Source organism: Lynx canadensis, chromosome B4 (assembly GCF_007474595.2).
Source record: "Lynx canadensis isolate LIC74 chromosome B4, mLynCan4.pri.v2, whole genome shotgun sequence".
Taxonomy (NCBI): domain Eukaryota; kingdom Metazoa; phylum Chordata; class Mammalia; order Carnivora; family Felidae; genus Lynx; species Lynx canadensis.
This window is the reverse complement of record NC_044309.1, coordinates 4,625,446-4,643,523: the sequence shown is the minus strand read 5'-3', so window position 1 is coordinate 4,643,523 and position 18,078 is coordinate 4,625,446. Positions and strand designations below refer to the sequence as shown.

Sequence of the window (18,078 nt, the reverse complement as noted above, 5' to 3'; positions counted from 1 at the left end):
CTATCCTAAAAATTATAGCAATTCAAGTAATTCTAGTAAATTCAATGTCAATAAAATCTGCTAAAATTGTATTAGGTTTAGAGGAAAGCCGAATTTGCCTTTCACCACATCGGGAGACATAACTCTGTGACTAAGGTGGTGTTAGTGACATAGTTTTACAATTTTTCCAAATCCTTCCATAAAAACATACAGAACAAGGACAACAAAACCAAACCCCAAAGTCAAAACGTACAGCACCATGTAATAAGGTACACACCCCCATGAATCCAAACATACAAGTTAATGTGGATAAACTAGTAACAACTAACTGTATGATAACCTATATAGTATCAGCAGAGAAAAACAGCATCTGTCATGTTTGAGTACAGAAGAATCCCCAAACTATCAATAGCTACTCACTGCAAAGCGAGGCAGGCCATTTTGAGCACAGTAACTGAAACCGGAAAGGGTTTCATCTACTCAAGGGTGGCAGTAATGGGTTCATGGCTGGAACACGTGAGCTTAGAAACCCTCAAAGCTCCCTTCCAAGACAAAACCCTACACTATGGTGCAAGTTCTGGGAAGAGATTTCAAGTAGAGTGGAACAGAGGTGACAGATATACGGGAAAGAGCAAGTTTAGATAAAAGTTGAGGAGGAAAACAGGTCCTGAAGAACTCAGAGTGTATCTGTATTTATCATTTCTTAAAGACAAGAGAAGAGGAAGCTTTAGAGTCTGAAAGCTAGAAAAGCTCTCTGGACTCATTCTTCCTTTCGAAAACTATTTTCACATAATAATGACCAATAGAAAAGGAACAGTCAAATCCCATATGAAGTTTTCGTCAGAAAAAAAGTATAAGGGAAAAAAATAATACCCCTACAAAAAATAAAAGCATGGAAGAAAAACATGCTCACAAAAAACTCTAATATTCCAAAATTAGCTATAAAAGAGCCGACCTCAGAATTAGAAAGGTGGCAAAATCGAGGAAAGAATTAAAAATAAAAGAAAATATCCAAAACGTGAAATCAGACAAAAGGAATTCCTGAATGTCCTTTCAATGGATTATCTCGTTTTCTAGGGCCATGTACCTTTTGTCTGATTTACTATCTGTTACTGATTAGGTTTCCTGCAACTCTGTCAGGGTAGATGTGAGCTGAATACCGACAGCAATGCAAATACATTTTGTAGGTAGAGACGGAGATGAGGACATTAATCTGTTCTGCATCTAATTTAATTTAGCAATCTCATTCCACCATTCTTTCTTTCAGTAACTGGAAGACTTCAGTGTTTCCTATAGTCCTTTGATTGGCTTTACCATTCTGTTGGTTCATTAATATGTTAATTAAATCGTTGACCGGTCTTCTCTCTTTAAAGTAAACAGAAAAAAAAAAAAAAAAGAAAAAAAGCAGCTGGAGCACCTAGCACAGCCAACAGAAAACACAGACTACAGTGAAAGGAAGAGGCAGTGTTTCCCCACAAACCTTTTGTCTGTCAGAAAGTGACGAAGCGGAGGGCTATGAGACCCCCATGGTATCAGCCTCTGTGCACAAAGGAGCGGAGGGAAGGCGACTGGGCTTCTCCGATGGCCCTGAGAACAGGGGAGCCACTCTCTGGCACCCAGTAGTCTAACCTGAGAAGGGTCCCGGGATCAAACTCTCAGGCTGAGGGCAGGGACCCTCCCAAGCAATAAGGTTAGCAGTCTGGGCCATTTAAACTCTGGAACTCACAGCACTCTGAGAACTGCGAGGAGGAGGGTCCAAGCAGTGAATAGGGCAATAGAGGCAAAGACCAGAAAAAGCTCAGACAGAAAAAGGAGGGAGCAGAAAAGAAAGGTCTCAGAAAACATGAGGCTCTCCTGTGACAAACCACTGGGTGGCTCAGTCGGTTAAGCTCAGGCTTGTATTTCAGCTCAGGCCATGATCTCTCAGTTCCGGAGTTTGAGCTCCGCATCCCCATCGGGCTCTGTACTGGCAATACGGGGCCTGCTTGGGATTCTGTCTCTCTGCCCCTCCCCTGTTCGTGCTCTCTCTCAAAAATAAACTTTAGGGGCGCTTGGGTGGCTCGGGGGGTTAAGCGTCCGACTTCGGCTCAGGTCACAATCTCAAGGTTCGTGGGTTCGAGCCCCGCGTTGGGCTCCGTGCTGACAGCTCAGAGCCTGAAGCCTCCTTCGGATTCTGTGTCTCCCTCTCTCTCTGCCCTTCCCTTGCACTGTCTCTCTCTCTCTCTCAAAAATAAATAAACCTTAAAATAATTTTTTTTAAATAAACTAAAAAAAACCCCCAAACCAAAACCACCTCCTGAAGACATCAGAAGAGGGAGCTCTGGAGCGATGAAGCCGAACAAGGGCTGCCAGGGCCCACTCCTCCTCCCCTGACCACAGGAGAACTGACTGTACTTAACAAAAGAGCAACAGAAAATCATAAATCCCCTTTAAAGCTATTATAAGAAGGCAGAAAATGTGAAGTAGAATAATTTGTCTATAGCATAAAATCAAAAAGGAGATTATAGAAGCTATGAAAGAACATCAAACTCAAAAATTAGGTGGGTAGAGAACGGAAGATGTGAAATGAGGGGAGAGAACTAAAAAAAAAAAAAAAGAAAAGAAAAATTATTTCAGAACAAAAAAAAATCAGTCTACTGCATTAAGAGAAAAAGACAAAAAGGAAGACAAGTTTAAAAATAAAAAAGATATAGGGGCGCCTGGGTGGCGCAGTCGGTTAAGCGTCCGACTTCAGCCAGGTCACGATCTCGCGGTCCGTGAGTTCGAGCCCCGCATCAGGCTCTGGGCTGATGGCTCGGAGCCTGGAGCCTGTTTCCGATTCTGTGTCTCCCTCTCTCTCTGCCCCTCCCCCGTTCATGCTCTGTCTCTCTCTGTCCCAAAAATAAATAAAAACGTTGAAAAAGAAAAAAAAAAAATTAAAAAAAAAAAATAAAAAAGATATATAAAGAGATAAATATTTTGAGACGAAGTAGTAAATATAAAAGATTTTTAAAATACATGCTAAGTATAAAGGGCAGGGAGGGAAGACAAAACAGTGGAATAGAAAAAAAATGACAAAAATGGTAAGAAAAGATGTTCCTAAAATAAAAGAGGACTCAAAAGTATATATTTAGTGAAACTTTTCAACAGTGGCACTTTATGCAGAAAACAATGGAGTGAAATATTTGCTTATCCAAGGAAGAAAACGTGAGTCATGGATTTCAATCCATCTGAACTAGCCTTCAAGTACAACGACTGCAAACAAACCGACACGGACATTCAGTAACTCATGTAATCCTGTTCCCATTAACGAGTCCTCTGCCATTTACTCACCTCTAGAGCAGGGGTCAGCAAACTCTGTAGAAAGCCAAAGAGCAAATATTTCAGTCTTGGTAGGTCAGATGGTCTCTGTCACTGCCACTCAACCTCTGCCACTGCAGTGTTTTAAAAAGTAGCCATTAACAACATATGTGAATCACTGAGCAGGTCGGATACAGTTTGTGGACTAGAGTTTGCTGACCCCTCTGCTAGGGAATGAGCTTCAGACAATCCACAACCTAGGAAGGCACGGACACAAGGTGCTGAGCACTCGCGCAGATTTACTGCAGAGCTAAAGTCTAAGTAATGGTTATCAGGGTACACGGCACAGTTTGTGATGCGTACGTGCTCTGTTCTTCTAGATACGGTAAAAGTATTTTTAAGAAATGGAGAATGGTGAATGTACTTGGAAAGTAAAATAAGCACTCAATATTTTAAATGTACCAATGTAGAATAAAGAGATATTACTTAATTTTATTAACAGGAGAGAAGGAGAGGAGGGAGAAGAGGTGTTAGTTGATTAAAATATGCTCATAGGAATAAACCAATTTACAAGAGCTAAAAAGGGGAAACTGAAGGCAAAAATAACCAAGAGAACGAAAACATGAACCTTGCTATATAAAGACATATCACAGCAAAAACACACAAGCAAAACAAACAAGGAAATAAAAAAGAACACATGATGAAAGACAGCATGCTGTTTAGCCAGAAAAGTGAAGTATATGGAACATATATGCAATTGCTTATATTTTTAAAAAGTGAAAGAATAAACCATAATATTTGAAAAAGAAAAAAGGATTTTGTATGAAAGAAAAATGTAGGGTAGAAGATCCAGGAATAGAAACAAGAATCTTGTGGAGCTGACTTTAAAATTCCATACAATTTTATTACATGATTAAGAAGAAAAATTAAGTTAAAAAAATTTTTTTAATGTTTTTATTTTATTTTTGACAGAGAGACAGAGTGTGAACAGGGGAGGGGCAGAGAGAGAGAGAGAGAGAATATGAATCTGAAGCAGGCTCCAGGCTCCGAGCTGTCAGCACAGAGCCTGATGTGGGGCTTGAACTCACGGACTGTGAGATCATGACCTGAGCCGAAGTCAGATGCCCAACTGACTGAGCTACCCAGGCACCCCGAAGAAAAATCAAATTTAAGAAGTAGTAGTTCTTAAAAATTGAAAATAAAAAGGAACAAGTAGGTTTCTGGCATAATTACACATAGAAAAGTCTCAGTTCAACAATTTAAAAACACAGTAATTTGTGTATACTTACTATACCTTTTAAGTAAAAATCAAAAAATCTGAAAAATAAAACATAAAATGTTTTCAGTAATTGTCTCATTTGTGTAATGCGGTAGTGATTTGCAGTAATGTAGACTACTTTGAACTGTGAGTAAATCAGGTGAGTAATTATGTCAGTGTCCCTAAGACTGAGATTTTTGGTGTGGCTGAGAGCTCTAGATAGTAATATTGATGCAAATTAGTAAAAATACTTTAGCCTTGAATTTGAAATATCAGTATAAACTCATAATTTATTTCTTTATCTGAAAAAATGACTTCTGTTTCCTATCTCCGTGCATTAAAAAGGCACAGAAACAAGAATGAATAAAGCAGCAAGGAGTGTTCAGAATGCCCTGGTCTAAGCCTCTACCATTTCCTAAGGAAACCAGGGTTTTTAGAAATGACCACTGACACCGGGTATGGAGCAGAAACAACAACAACGACAACAACAACAACAAGGGGCACCTGGGTGGCTCAGTTGGTTAAGCAAGTATCCAACTTCAGCTCTGGTCATGATCTCGTGGTTTATGAGTTCAGCCCCACGTGGGGCTTGGTGCTGACAGCTCGGAGCCTGGAGCCTGCTTCAGATTCTGTGTCTCCTCCTCTCTCTGCCCCTCCCCTGCTCACACTCTGTCTCTCTCTCTCTCAAAAACAAATAAACATTAAGAAACAACAACAGCAAAATGTACAAGTGGGCCTGGAATAGCTTGTCATCCTGGGGGAAAAGGAGGCTAGGCTTAAGTGTCTAGATATGAGGTGAGGGTCATGTCAAAAGGATACAGGAAATCAATACACTGCATCCCTTAAATTTACATTATGCTGTATGTCAATTATATCTTAAAACTGGGGGAAAAGGGGACACAGAAGCCATCCTGAAGCAGCATCCAGTGGCCAAAGATGGGACAATTTACGCACTTGTAAGAGCAGTAACTGAAATGGACCAAAGCACAACAAATGTGCACACATCCCTAAGTTCATAGTCATACAAAAAATCATTAATTACGTTTAGAGAGTTTTAATGAATAAAACTCATTTCTTTTGAAAACGGGTAAAGGAATCAAGCACGTACCCTCCTTTAGTGCAGGTAAGTACCTCACAGTAACCAAATGGTTGCTGAGGGGAGCTTTCTTTTTATGGAAGTGTTCGCATTAATAAAGATGACTGATCAAGGCATGGTGTCCACTTAGCAACCTTCAATGAATAAATAAATCTAGGCAACGATAATTAACTCATTTTGATAATAGCACAAAATGATTATTATATACCTCTCGAGGGAAGTACGCAGCCCAAATCAATCTCAATCTATCCGTTTAACAGAAATAAAGGAAAGAGAGGGACAAAAGAAATACCATGGAGCTATGAAAAGCTCTACACATCATTTCCTTTTCGACAACAAAAAACTGCAAGAAAGCAAAAAGCTAGAGAGAGAACCTACATATTAAACCCACAGAACCTATCAAGAGACATATAATCACAACGTATAGACTTTATTATGAATTTCAACTCCAGACAAAATGAACAAATCCAAAACAGAAAAAGGTGTCAGATAAATCAAGGCAGTGTGAGCACCAAATCTGATGATACAGAGAAAACGATACAACCTAAAGGATTTGCTTCAAAATAATCCAGGGGCGAGTAGCCGAGTAGACAGAGAAATGACTGTCATTTGATCGTACGATGGTAACTGCTGAAGTTGGGGTAAACAAAAGGAGGATCATGTTTAAGTAGATTTGACCATGGATTTTACTGCGGCAAACTATGAAATACTGTCCCATTTCTGTACGTGGTCTGATTTGAAGCCTACCGAAAAAGGGTTGCCATTTCATCCTTTTTTTTTCTCTTTGAATACAAGATTTTTAAATGTAACTGAAACTGTTTTGCAAAAAGTCTAACACTTAAAACACACAATTCTTCCATAAAGACATTACGTATGTGTTCGCGCCTATGTGTGCGCGCACGCACACACACACACACACACACACAGGCCTTGCTGGATCTGGTAAAATGTTGATGGGCAGACCTATAAAACACCTTGTCTTTAAAAACAAGTAGCAGCTGCCATCACTAAACATGATGCCAAACATTTAAAAAATCTCACTTAAAAAATGTATAACCTTTACATAACAATCTTTAAAAAAGGTTCTTAAAACTGAGATGATTCTGTAAAATTTGGCAACCGACAAAAGTGGACTAAGTGATTCCGGGGATACCAGGTTTGGGGACTTAACTACAGTTTTACATAAAGGGATACACAATTCTTCTCAAGTGTGCCCTGGAGGTTAGTTTGTGATAGGTCACACATTGGGAGTGCGCAGCCACGTCTGACCTGCAGACGAGCTGTTGGGCTTGCACAGTCTAACACCTAAAGACCCGGAGATTGCACGTAACAATCCGGATTCGACCGTCCTACAAGCAGCACCGGGAGAGAGCACAGGAGCAGGTGGTGCTTCCAGGAGGGCACACTCCTCTTTTTCACCACAGTCCCTACCTTCCCTGTAGGGCAGGTAGGGCCGGGCCCCTTTAGGCAGGTGAGTGGGAGATCACTGGCTGAAGCCCCACAATGTTCCGAGGGAAGCTTTCACCTCATTTTTAACAAAGAAGTGGACACAAAAAAGACAGTATCTGTAAAAGCCAGTATTACTCGGTTTTGCACTTTTTTTTTTTGCACTTAAAAATTTTTAAAACGTTAGCATTTGTTATTCTTACAGCACAAGAAGAAACACTATCTGCATATTTTTAAATACTTTAAAAATTTTTTAAAGTGTTTTTAAATTTTTAAATTCTTTCAGGGCAGTAAGGCTTACCTTCAGATCAAGGCTGTTAAGGCTTATGACATCATCATCTTTCTCTCTCCGCTTTCTTTTCTGTATGAAAAAAAAGATTTCATTCTTATACAGAAGGAATGCATGTTACTTCATTAAACAGACTCCATAAAACCGGAAAAATCACGTTAAAAAAGTGAAGCTGTACTCATAAGGAAATTATTTCTATGAGGGATGCCAAATCACTTCTAGCATATATACTGTTTAAATAGCCCCCTTGACTGAATCATCTCATGCTGCGAATTTCCATTCCATTAAAAACCCTTAGGTAAAGTTTTTTCAGAACAGAACTCTTATATGTAAGTCGAGGGCTGTCTGTACTTGTTAGAGAAAAAGTAAAATATGTTTTAAACACAAAGGCACCAATTTTTTAAAAAAAGGAACACGTATTATTTATCCTATAGAGGGAGGAAGGTCTTCACTAGGAAAAAAAATACCCTTTTCTCATGGCCCAAAGTAATGAAGACTTGTTGCCTGAAGCAGGATTTATAAGCTAAGGCCAACACGCTCCTAGTTATTAGTCGTTGTCCTCACTTGGCCTGCTGGTGCCTGTAGCGGCAAAACTGTGCACAATCTTTAATTTCTGTCTTCTCTCACTATTGAACAATGCCTCAGTAACACATCACCCACCCACACCTCAAAATAACTTTTCAGATCACCAGTGACACAGCCTAGCTCTTGGAATTCTCAAAACTGACCGGCCAGGGCTCCCTTCCAGGACCTGGCTCCACCCCAAGGAGAAACTGGGGGGAACGGAATCAAAATCGAGCAGGATAGGGACAACAGGACAAAGGAAAGATAAAGTCCAGATGGAGGTGGGGAAAACTGATGGAGCCTGGAAATCTCAGAAGGCACCACAAAAACAAGAAGAAAGGGAGCTCTGTGAAGTCAGAAAAGTTATCTGAACCAAGCCTCTTTGTAAAGTTTTCAGAAAAACTAAATCCACATTAAAATGAACAGAAAATTCTGAGTCAAATCCTACACAAAGTAACTCCAAGAAAAAAGAGAAAAGGGCAAGAATAACATCCCTACAGGGAATGAAAACACCTCAGAAGGAAATGCTCAAAAAAGCAGAGCGAAACTATGACATACTATTCCAAATTTAGCTAAAAGACATTAAGAAAATGGAAGAAGACATGAGAGAACAATATATATAAATCAGGATTGGGAAACACTAAAAAAAATGAAGGGACAAGAAATCTTAATTGATCCTAAGGTCATATCCAGAAGATCTGGAAAAACTGTGAATACGATCCTAATTTTGAAAAGCAAACTAAGCAAAAACCCTGCATGTGTGTATCTTATATGTGAGGCTGTGTGTGTTTGTAAATAATTGTATGAGCAAAAAAAATTTTTAAAAAAGGGGGCTCCTGGGTGGCTCAGCTGCTTGAGCGTCCAACTCTCGATTTCGGCTCAGGTCATGATCTCACAGTTGGTGGGTTCGAGCCCCACATCGGGTTCTATGCTGACAGTGTGGAGCCTGCTTGAAATTCTTTCTCTCTCTCTGCCCCTCCCTCTCTCTCTCAAAATAAATAAGTAAACTTTAAAACAAAAATAATCGTATCAGCAACACAAAGGGACTGATAAGGTATCGCTGACTCGGCTTAGAGTGGAGGTGCTGGGGTAGAAGGACTGACGGGAGAGGAAGGACAGGAGCAGGAAACTGCCGGGCAAAAAGAAGTGTACTGAGGGAAAACTCTCATACGTGACGGTACTTATGCATTTATATAAAACCATATGCATGTGTTAGCATATGTATAAAGAAATTTAACAGATTTTAAAACATTCTACTGTGTTTTCTTTCAAATATTTTGAAGTTGAGCTTTTCACATGGATATATTCCATCCACCTGGAATTTGTGGGTACCCGGTGTGAAGTGGCACAGCTAGCTGCCTCTCCCCCACTACCACGTGCCGTAAGCACGGCTCCTCGGTCAGCTCTCACCTGCACGCCACGTCCCGGGCTCTCTTTCTCACCGCAGGTCTACCCACTACACCCGCACCCACGTCACGTGCCCACAGTTACCGTACCTGTGGAGGAAGTCTTAACAGCCCACACGAAGGAAGACATTCCCCGACTTTCACATGCTGTTCTGGGCCTTCTACTTTTCTTCCTGAATTGTAGAACGAGAGCTCTAACACTCGAGTGGGTTTTCTATCAGAACTGCACTGAATTTATAAATATGAGGTGTCCTGACATTTTAATCTTATTGAGTCTCTCCTTGCTTGACTATCTCTCCATTTAATTTGGTGTCTATATTCTTTATTAATGCTTTCCAATTTTTCCCATAAAAATCTCACAGATCTTTTCATAGATTTATTCAATTTTAAAAACTGCTTTTGTTTCAATAGGAGCATCTTTATAAATTACATTTAATTGAATATTGCAAGTGTATATACCTTCTGTTGAATTCTTTTTATAAATTGTATAGCCAGTAATCTTGCTTGAACTCTTATTAGTTCTAACAGCTGCTATTAATATTCTCTTGGATATTCTGTGTAGACGGTCATAGTGTCCTTAAGTAAAGACATCCTACTGTCTCTCTTGGATATTCTATGTAAACAGTCATCTTGTCCGTAAGTAATGACATCCTTGTGTCTCCTCCTTTCTAATGTGAACAGCACTTGTTCTCCTGTCTTACTGTGATTTTTGCAAGATCAAGTTTGGAGATATTTCTCTACTAAAGTTTTTCTGTTTGAGTTTAGACTTGTCATCTCGTAAGGGAAAGAAACCAAGATGAAAAAAGTTTCAGGGACGATATAGAATTGTATTAAAGTCAGGAAACTCTTGCTATGAATGCTTTACTGACCAGCAATACACGTAATTTGTATAAGAGTACAGAAATCTTAAAAGAAGTCCCCAACAGAAATATAAATTAAATACAAAAGAACAGAATACAAATGAATATGTATTGCCGAACCCAACAGCACACGATCAAGTAAAGCTTTGCAAACTAGAAACAGAATGATTTTTGCTATTTCCCCCAAATAAGGAAACGTAAAAATCATGCTGTATTTGTACATGTTATTTATAGAATTATAAGGTAATGAATTTTTAATTATAAAAAATCAATTTTCTGGTGTGAGTTTGGACAGTTAGATGCCTCTGTAAATCTCATTCTAAAAATAATGAAACGGTCCCTCTATACTAGGATGATTAATAACAGAAAATAATTCATTCATCATATATACTATCTGCAATCATTTTTATACTTTTCAACCAAGAAAAAAAGCTGTAAGACTATGTACATAAAAACAACTTCATGTTTCATAATATATTCTCTTAATTTTCACACTGGTAGGACTAAGAGGAAGGACTGCATAAGGCTAAAAATAAATAGATCTGGTACTTTTCAAGATATATTTTGTATTTAATTGAAATAAATTTTTACCTTGTTAGCAGAAAAGAATTACATCAGGCCACCAAAGATGTAACTTTGTAACAGTTACATTTACATACAAAGATGTAACAAAGATGTTAACAGTAACTCAAGACCTCAAGATACTCAGATAAGTACAGACAAGTGAACGGTACACCAGACTGAAAGACAACCTAAGAATTAATCCTATCAGTGTCTTAAAATAAAAAACCTAGTTTGCTACTCACCAAAGTGAAGTCCCAATGGGGGCCAGGTGTTAAAAATGTGAAGGAGCTACCTCTCCGAAGGGAATGTCTGTAAAAAGAAAATTCAAGCAATAAATAAATTGAGAGTAACTTCAGTAACATAAAGCAGTAGACACATAAAAAGCTACCTTTTTCATAGGTTCAAAAGTGTTTAAAGCAGCTTTATTAATCAGTCAATTGTAAAAATAAAAATGAGGGAATGCAAAAAAAAAATCGGGGTGTAAGTTCTGGTCACTTTTAGAATCTTTATAAAAATGAAAGGGCCTTGATAAAATTAATAGACAAATTAAAAATAATTCACCAAACCAAGCAGGGTTATTTTAGAAACATATACATGATTCAGTAGTAAGTAATCTACTTATACAGCATATTAAACTAATAGGATAAATGAGAAGCAATAAATGATGCAAAAGTTGTCTAATAAAATTCAACATGCACACCTAATATCTTAAGAACAAGAATAAAAGGATGCTCAACATAATAAATAAAACCCAAATGCAATTAATTTGCATTTGTTTACATCTCTTCCATGTACTGATTTTTTTGAAAAATTATGGTTTAATTAACCAAAGGGGGGGGGGGAAGAACTCTGAATAACTATATGCAAGACAAAGATGTCAAGCAAGATTAAAATTTGACTAGGATTTTGTCTGTTACCATTAAGTGACATTTTTCTTCTGTGTTATTTTTCCATTCAATGTAAGGAATTAAGTAAGAAAATCCTTATAACAAAAGCTGTCTTCACCATTATAAAATATAAACCTCTGTTTGTGAAACACGTAGAAAATCACAAAACATACCTCGCACAGGAAATACAGTTTATAAACTATACTTACCATTAACCACTTCAGATTTAAATAAATATAAAATAGGTTTTCCCTCATATCGAAATAAATGAAAATTAAAGGAGAAAAGCAAAGGGTCTTTATTTAGAGCTTGCTAGAGGCGAGGGAGTCCCCCACCATCACTGACCCAAAGGCAGACCCAAAGGCAGGCGAGAGTGGGAAGTCTTCGCGGTGGAGAAAAGGGAAGGCTTCAGGTGTGCCCAGATGGGACGCTATGGGCCCGGAAGCTGAGGTGAGTGTGCTTCCTCTGCGATTGCCTGGGAATGCACATTGGGCTTGTTCTGATTGGTTCAAAGTTGGAAGGAGAAAAATTAGGGAATCTGACAGTTACTGATGAAGCCTGGCCACTGTGGGTTGACTGTTACAAAGTTATTGCTCAGCTTTCCGGATTCTAAGGCCATTCTCCACTTGTATATTCATTCCACTTCTCACCCTTGATCCTCACTGGTCTTTGTTCACTATAAGTTACAGAAATACCACAGATGGCTACTACACCCACAAGAATTTGCAAGCTTAAATCAAATACGAGGGCTTTGGTAGTTTTCTAAGCTAAATATAAAGCAGAAGTTTGTTTGTATTTTGACAAGGAACACAAGGGAAAATGGCTACAGGGAGAAAGAGGGTATCAAAAAGGCTTCACAGAAGAATCGACACTTGAGTAATACTAAGGCTGAATCTGAGAAACAGCAATTAGCAAAGCATACAAGAGCTTTTTGGGGCTTTTTGGGCAAAGGGAACAGCACATGTTAAGGGGGAGTGAAACGAATTATATTGGAGAAACTGTAGGTACAATAGTCCCTTATGTTTGCGTATCAAAAGAAATAAGGAAGGGCCTTCCGGAACAACCCTTAAAAGAGAATGGACTTGATCTTGAATACGTAAGGTGGCAGCTGTCAGCGATGGAATTCTAAGTAACAAGAAGGATGAACTGGAAGAACTCAAGACTGGTCAGAAAGACCAGTTAGGAGGAAGCTCCACTACTGCTTCCAATAGATGGTAAGGGGCTAACGCAATAGCAGCGAAGTTAGAAGCAGATTAGAAAGAGGGTTCAATGACGAAACCGGTAGACTGTTCCTCTTCCTCCCTATGCCGGTTCAGTTCAGTGTCTACCAAGGTTGCCGACATTGGGAAAATTCGATTCCACTAATAATAATTAGAAATAGATGCTGAAAGATCTTAAGGCATTTAAAGCAAATATTTCCTAAAAAATTATTTGTGAAAGATTAAAACACAGTAAGCCTTTTATTACTCTCAAAGCTGTTTTTTTTTTTTTTTTCCCTGACAGCCTCTTTAGAGGAGCTAGATAACTTAAGAACTACTTTTCCTTGTCACTGCAGAAAAAGTAACAATGAAGACAATGGTATGATTCTTGATAAACCACTAGAAGAGGTACTGTATTTAGGTTAAACCAACTGACATCTGAAATAATTATAATCCATACGACTAAACAAGTCGCACAGGTTTATAAGGTTTTATAAGGTTTCATAGGGAAAAACGGGACCTTCATACCATATGTATCCATTGATCACACTTTCTAAAAACACTGCTCTCAGTTCTGTCAGATACTACGTGGTTTGTAAGATCATCAGTGGGGAACTGTGCTGAGAAGCAGCAATTAGGATTTCTCAGAAGATTATTTTTAATCGAATGCAAATATTCATTACAAAGTAGTAATCACGGTGGCACTTAAAATACTCAGTAAGTACTTCCTTAAGACAAGTGTTGAGGAGAGCACAAAACCAAAGTTACTCATTTCTCTAGAATCAACCAAACTGACCCCAGAATGAATTTGATGTTTGAAAGCTGGAAAGAAAAATAGCTCTTAGGAATTTTAAATAGGTCAACTGGAAAAATACTTCTTCCAATCATATGGCAAGATTCTTTCCAGTACAGGCTGTAATCAGTTTTACAGTAATGCTATTTTTTCCCAAGTCAATAACAAGCACCTATTTGTTTTGAATACTCATGGAAAAAAAGAACCCAATAAACAAATTGTGCCCAGAAATCATGTAAGCCAGTGCCAACTTTTAAAAATCTTGGAAAGACATGCAGTCATCTTTCACAGGGGTCAGACTCCAAATGTAATAGCTATTTTAGATCCTTGTGGGAAAAAATGTTTGATTTCATGAAACAAAAAGGTTATAAGTGGCCTTTTCAGAAAATACTAAGTACAGTCCATTTGAAAAGGTACTAACAGCTGAAATGAGAACTCCATCTTCTTAGTAATTTGTGTCCGATCCCTTTTCTACACATCCAAACAATTACAATGCTTAAAACATAAAATAAACATGAAGGAACAAGCTTGGTGTATTAAACTATGTTTTCTATTAATCCCATTGGGATTATTCCTTGGCCTCTAACATCTGCACTTCCTTTCCTACCTTTTGGTGTGGTTGTGAACAATGTAAATTATTTTTACACTGAACTAGTTTTGGTCTAAACAAAACATAACTACAATTATAAAGTTGATGTTCAAAAAGAGAAAAAGTTCGTTAATTCACTCTTAAACCAAATTATGTTTTCAAAGATTATGATTTGTGTCATTGCCCTCCTCTATCATGGCACGTAATTAAGAGCTAAGTTGAATTATAAGGAGTGGAAAGGTAGCTCAATGAACATTTTCATAAAATGTACCGGACAACATAAGTGAGATAATTCTTCCAATTAAAGGGGAAAACCACAAAAATGTAAAGATACTGGTTTATTTATAATAAGGTAGATATTTAGGGGTTTACAATGAAAAACAACCAAAATGAGTTAGCAAAGTAATGTTTTTAAAAAGCTAGCAAAATAGAAGGACTAAAGATAGGAATATAGCCGACTAGGTCACTGACATTAGCAATAAGACTTGAGGCCTGGGGCACCTAAAATATGAAAAAGTGTAACTGAAAACTGTTTGTGATGCCCCCGAAGCTGCTACGGAAAATTAGCCCCCATGTGGTAGGTAAAACAAGAAAAGAATGCAGCAGTTCTGAAGGACATTGGTCCCACACACAGCAGGGCAACATCAGTAAATGACTCAGCCTAGTTACAGACTACTTACAAACTCCTGAAATTTAAAATTTGAATCTATTAATGAATGCCAAGGGTACCATGGATGTAGAAAGAATGATGAAAACCATTCTCTGTAGTTAACATTTGTTGATGTTTCGGATGCTGAACTACTCAGCAAATTAGGCAAAGACATAATGACAGATATTATTAAAACAATTCATTTATTTGGGTCAATGATCTGATGTACTGGACTGTTTGGACTGCTTCGCATCTTCGCTATTAGGAAATGATCTCTTTCGCTTCATAAAGGTGCTGCAGGAGCTGAAACTTAAGTAGACCATATCCCTTACCCTACTGGGGTTTTCTCAACTTTGTTACCTGTTGAGCCCCAAATAATAGATACACCTTGGATCCTCTCTAGTCTAGAACAACACTGAGCATCTAGAAGCCAGCACACACACATTCCAGGTATCAAAACGTCCTACCCCAATACTCAAACTATCACATAGTGTCTTTATAAGATTCAATTCCAATATCCTTATCAGGTTGCCTTGCCCATAGCAGGGAATTCAGGGGAGAGGGCACAGGGGATAACAGCGGCAAGTAACGGTGAGGGAAGAGAGCAATCTCTAAAAGCATACATATTTAGAAATCTAGGACTTTGGAAAACAGTTTGGCAATTTCTTAAAAAGTTAAACACAGGGGCGCCTGGGTGGCTCAGTCAGTTCAGCGTCCAACTTCAGCTCAGGTCATGATCTCACAGTTCGTGGGTTCCAGCGCCACGTCGGGCTCTGTGCTGACAGCGCGGAGCCTGGAGCCTGCTTCAGATTCTGTGTCTCCCTCTCTCTCTGCCCCTCCCCTGCTCACACTCTGTCTCTCTCTGCCTCTTAAAAATAAACGTAAAACATTTTTTAAGAAAAAAAGTGGTCATTTGATGTGGGAGCAAATAGCCTTAGGAGCTATTGTGGGTATCCTTTTATTTTTAGCAACTACATAAACAGTAATAATGACAATCCTAGATTATAAAGAACTGGCTCAACTACTTGTTTATATGTCCTAATTTAGTTTAAAACATGTTTGGAAAAACAGTCTATCCAAAGAGTTAAATCTCCTTAAAGGGAGCAGGAATCCTTAGATCTGAGTTTGTACAATGGCTGGCCTGGCTTAAGACTGTACCTTTAGCCCTGGATATCATTCTACAAATTCATCAATTTTACTGGACAAACACAATTTAAAGGGTAAGTCCCATCACTCCTGGTAGATCATAGGCATGGTATTATCTTTCTACCAATGGAGAGCATGACTTCACATCTGTTAAAAGGAAAATGTTATAAAATCCTTAAAAGGATCATATGGATTTACATTCCTGCCATACAAGTGATGTACAGTGTTCAGTAGATTCTCCCAAGGCCCCAAAGAGCGGCAATAGAATTATTTAAATGTTATTTATATCCAATAATTGCAGCATTTGCAAAGAAGAGCTCCTTAAACGTGGTTACATGAGTGATAATTATTTTGTTGGTTGATGTTACTAATACGTCTCTTTAGAGATATTCTGTGGAGGAAGCGTGAGAAACAACATTAAATTAGGAGTTAGCAAATACAGGACAAACTTTTTCCAGTATCTAGCTGTGAAATTTCACAGAGCTTCACACGTCTCATGTATAAAAGAAGTTGTGCTAAATGCTAAGGCTCTCTCTTTCAGTACTAAAATGGGAGTCAGTTTTGTTTGCTTGTTTGTTTTGATAACAGCAGCAAGAAATTTACCGAATGCTTATTATGTACATATAAACATAGAAGTTTATATGAGTTCTGTGCATTGACTCAACCCTTAGAGCAACTCTATAAGGCAGGTCCTATTTCTACTTCCACTTTACAGATGAAGAGGCCGACGGCATGTATCGATGAAACGGGCCAAGGCCTCCAAGTGGTCAGCGGCAGAACCAGGATTTACCTGCATGCAGTTAGTCCAGCTCTACCTCGCCGTGAAAAACCATACTACACCGCCCCTACGAGAGCTGACAACAGAGCTAACTGCTAAATACTCTTTGATACACAGTAAATAAGTGATAGTTCTGGTGTTTCCTGCAAAAAATACAAAAAATGATACCTAATATTCTTGGAATATTTGCTAGGTCTAGGTACGTTCTAATGCTTGACATGAGTTATGTCATAGGATTTTCACAACCCTATGAGACAGATACTATGAAGTAAGATTTAAAGAGATTAAGTTCTCAAGAGCCGGAGTCTGAACCAGGAAAATGCCTTACTATAAAGCCTCAACTCTTTAAAAACTAAAATTTTATTTGGTTGTGGGCCTCAGTCTAAAAGAATGTACATTCCCAGAGGAAATGCTGAATCGAATCAAATGTGAAGCCAAAACAGACTCGGCGTCAGGGAAACTAGATCAAGAAAGCAGGCCGTCTTCCACGCTCTGAATTCTATGGCAGGGCCCAGGGCTGCCCGTGCACAAGACCCTTTCCTGCTACCCAGAGCAAAGAGAGGATGTAAGGGGAGGAAGGATTTGAGAGGCCCGCTGAAAAACCTGCACAGAAGCTTACACCCTACTGGATTCCAGCTGTTTCTACTCTTTCTTCCTCCTAATCATCTCTCCCCTGCCATGGCTTATAGCAGTCATCACACATATGATATGTTCCCCCAGAAGTAATATTTAGCAGGGCAAATCATCTTCATGATCCTTTATTTAACGCGGCACAGACTTAAAACCAGCAGCCGTCCATTTCTCCTAGGTTCTGTGCATCTGAGCCATTTCTATCGCCCAGGGCATCCTCTAATCTACGTGTTTCTCGGTTGGTGGGCTACCATTAATAATTAGCAATAGGTGTGGCTGGAAATGAGCTCCAGGCCTGTGGGCTGATTAAAGGTGGGCCCCGTCAACAGCAGTGTTCACCCATGTGTACACGTGTGCCAACACACGCACACGCACACTCACCCCCACCCCCAACCCGTGGTGACGAGTTTCACTTTAAATTCCTGACCACACATTTCATGTAGGTCTTTACAATTACATTTCCCTTGTCACTTCCTCTCCTACTCTTGGAAAGAACTACTTCAAACCTTTCCCTCTTCACTCTTCCAATACTCCCTCCTCACCCCCATCTCACTTTCAGCTTAGGACTCTGACTCTGCATCGTATAATATTATATCCTGCACACTTACACTGTCCAATTTACCAACACACCATAAACTTTTTCTTCTCTTTTGATACAATGTATAA

The 18,078-nt window shown here is 38.8% G+C and overlaps 1 protein-coding gene across 1 annotated transcript in view; it reads right to left on the bottom strand.

The window, feature by feature from the left end:
* NET1 (neuroepithelial cell transforming 1) overlaps positions 1-18,078 on the bottom strand; it is a 59,492-nt gene that overhangs the window by 30,247 nt on the left and 11,167 nt on the right. Inside the window, exons 2-3 of the mRNA XM_030321323.1 lie at positions 10,984-11,050; positions 7,360-7,419 (exon numbers count right to left, since the gene is read on the bottom strand). Of these exons, the coding sequence (XP_030177183.1) occupies positions 7,360-7,419; positions 10,984-11,050 (127 nt within the window). The remainder of the gene's footprint in view (positions 1-7,359; positions 7,420-10,983; positions 11,051-18,078) is intronic.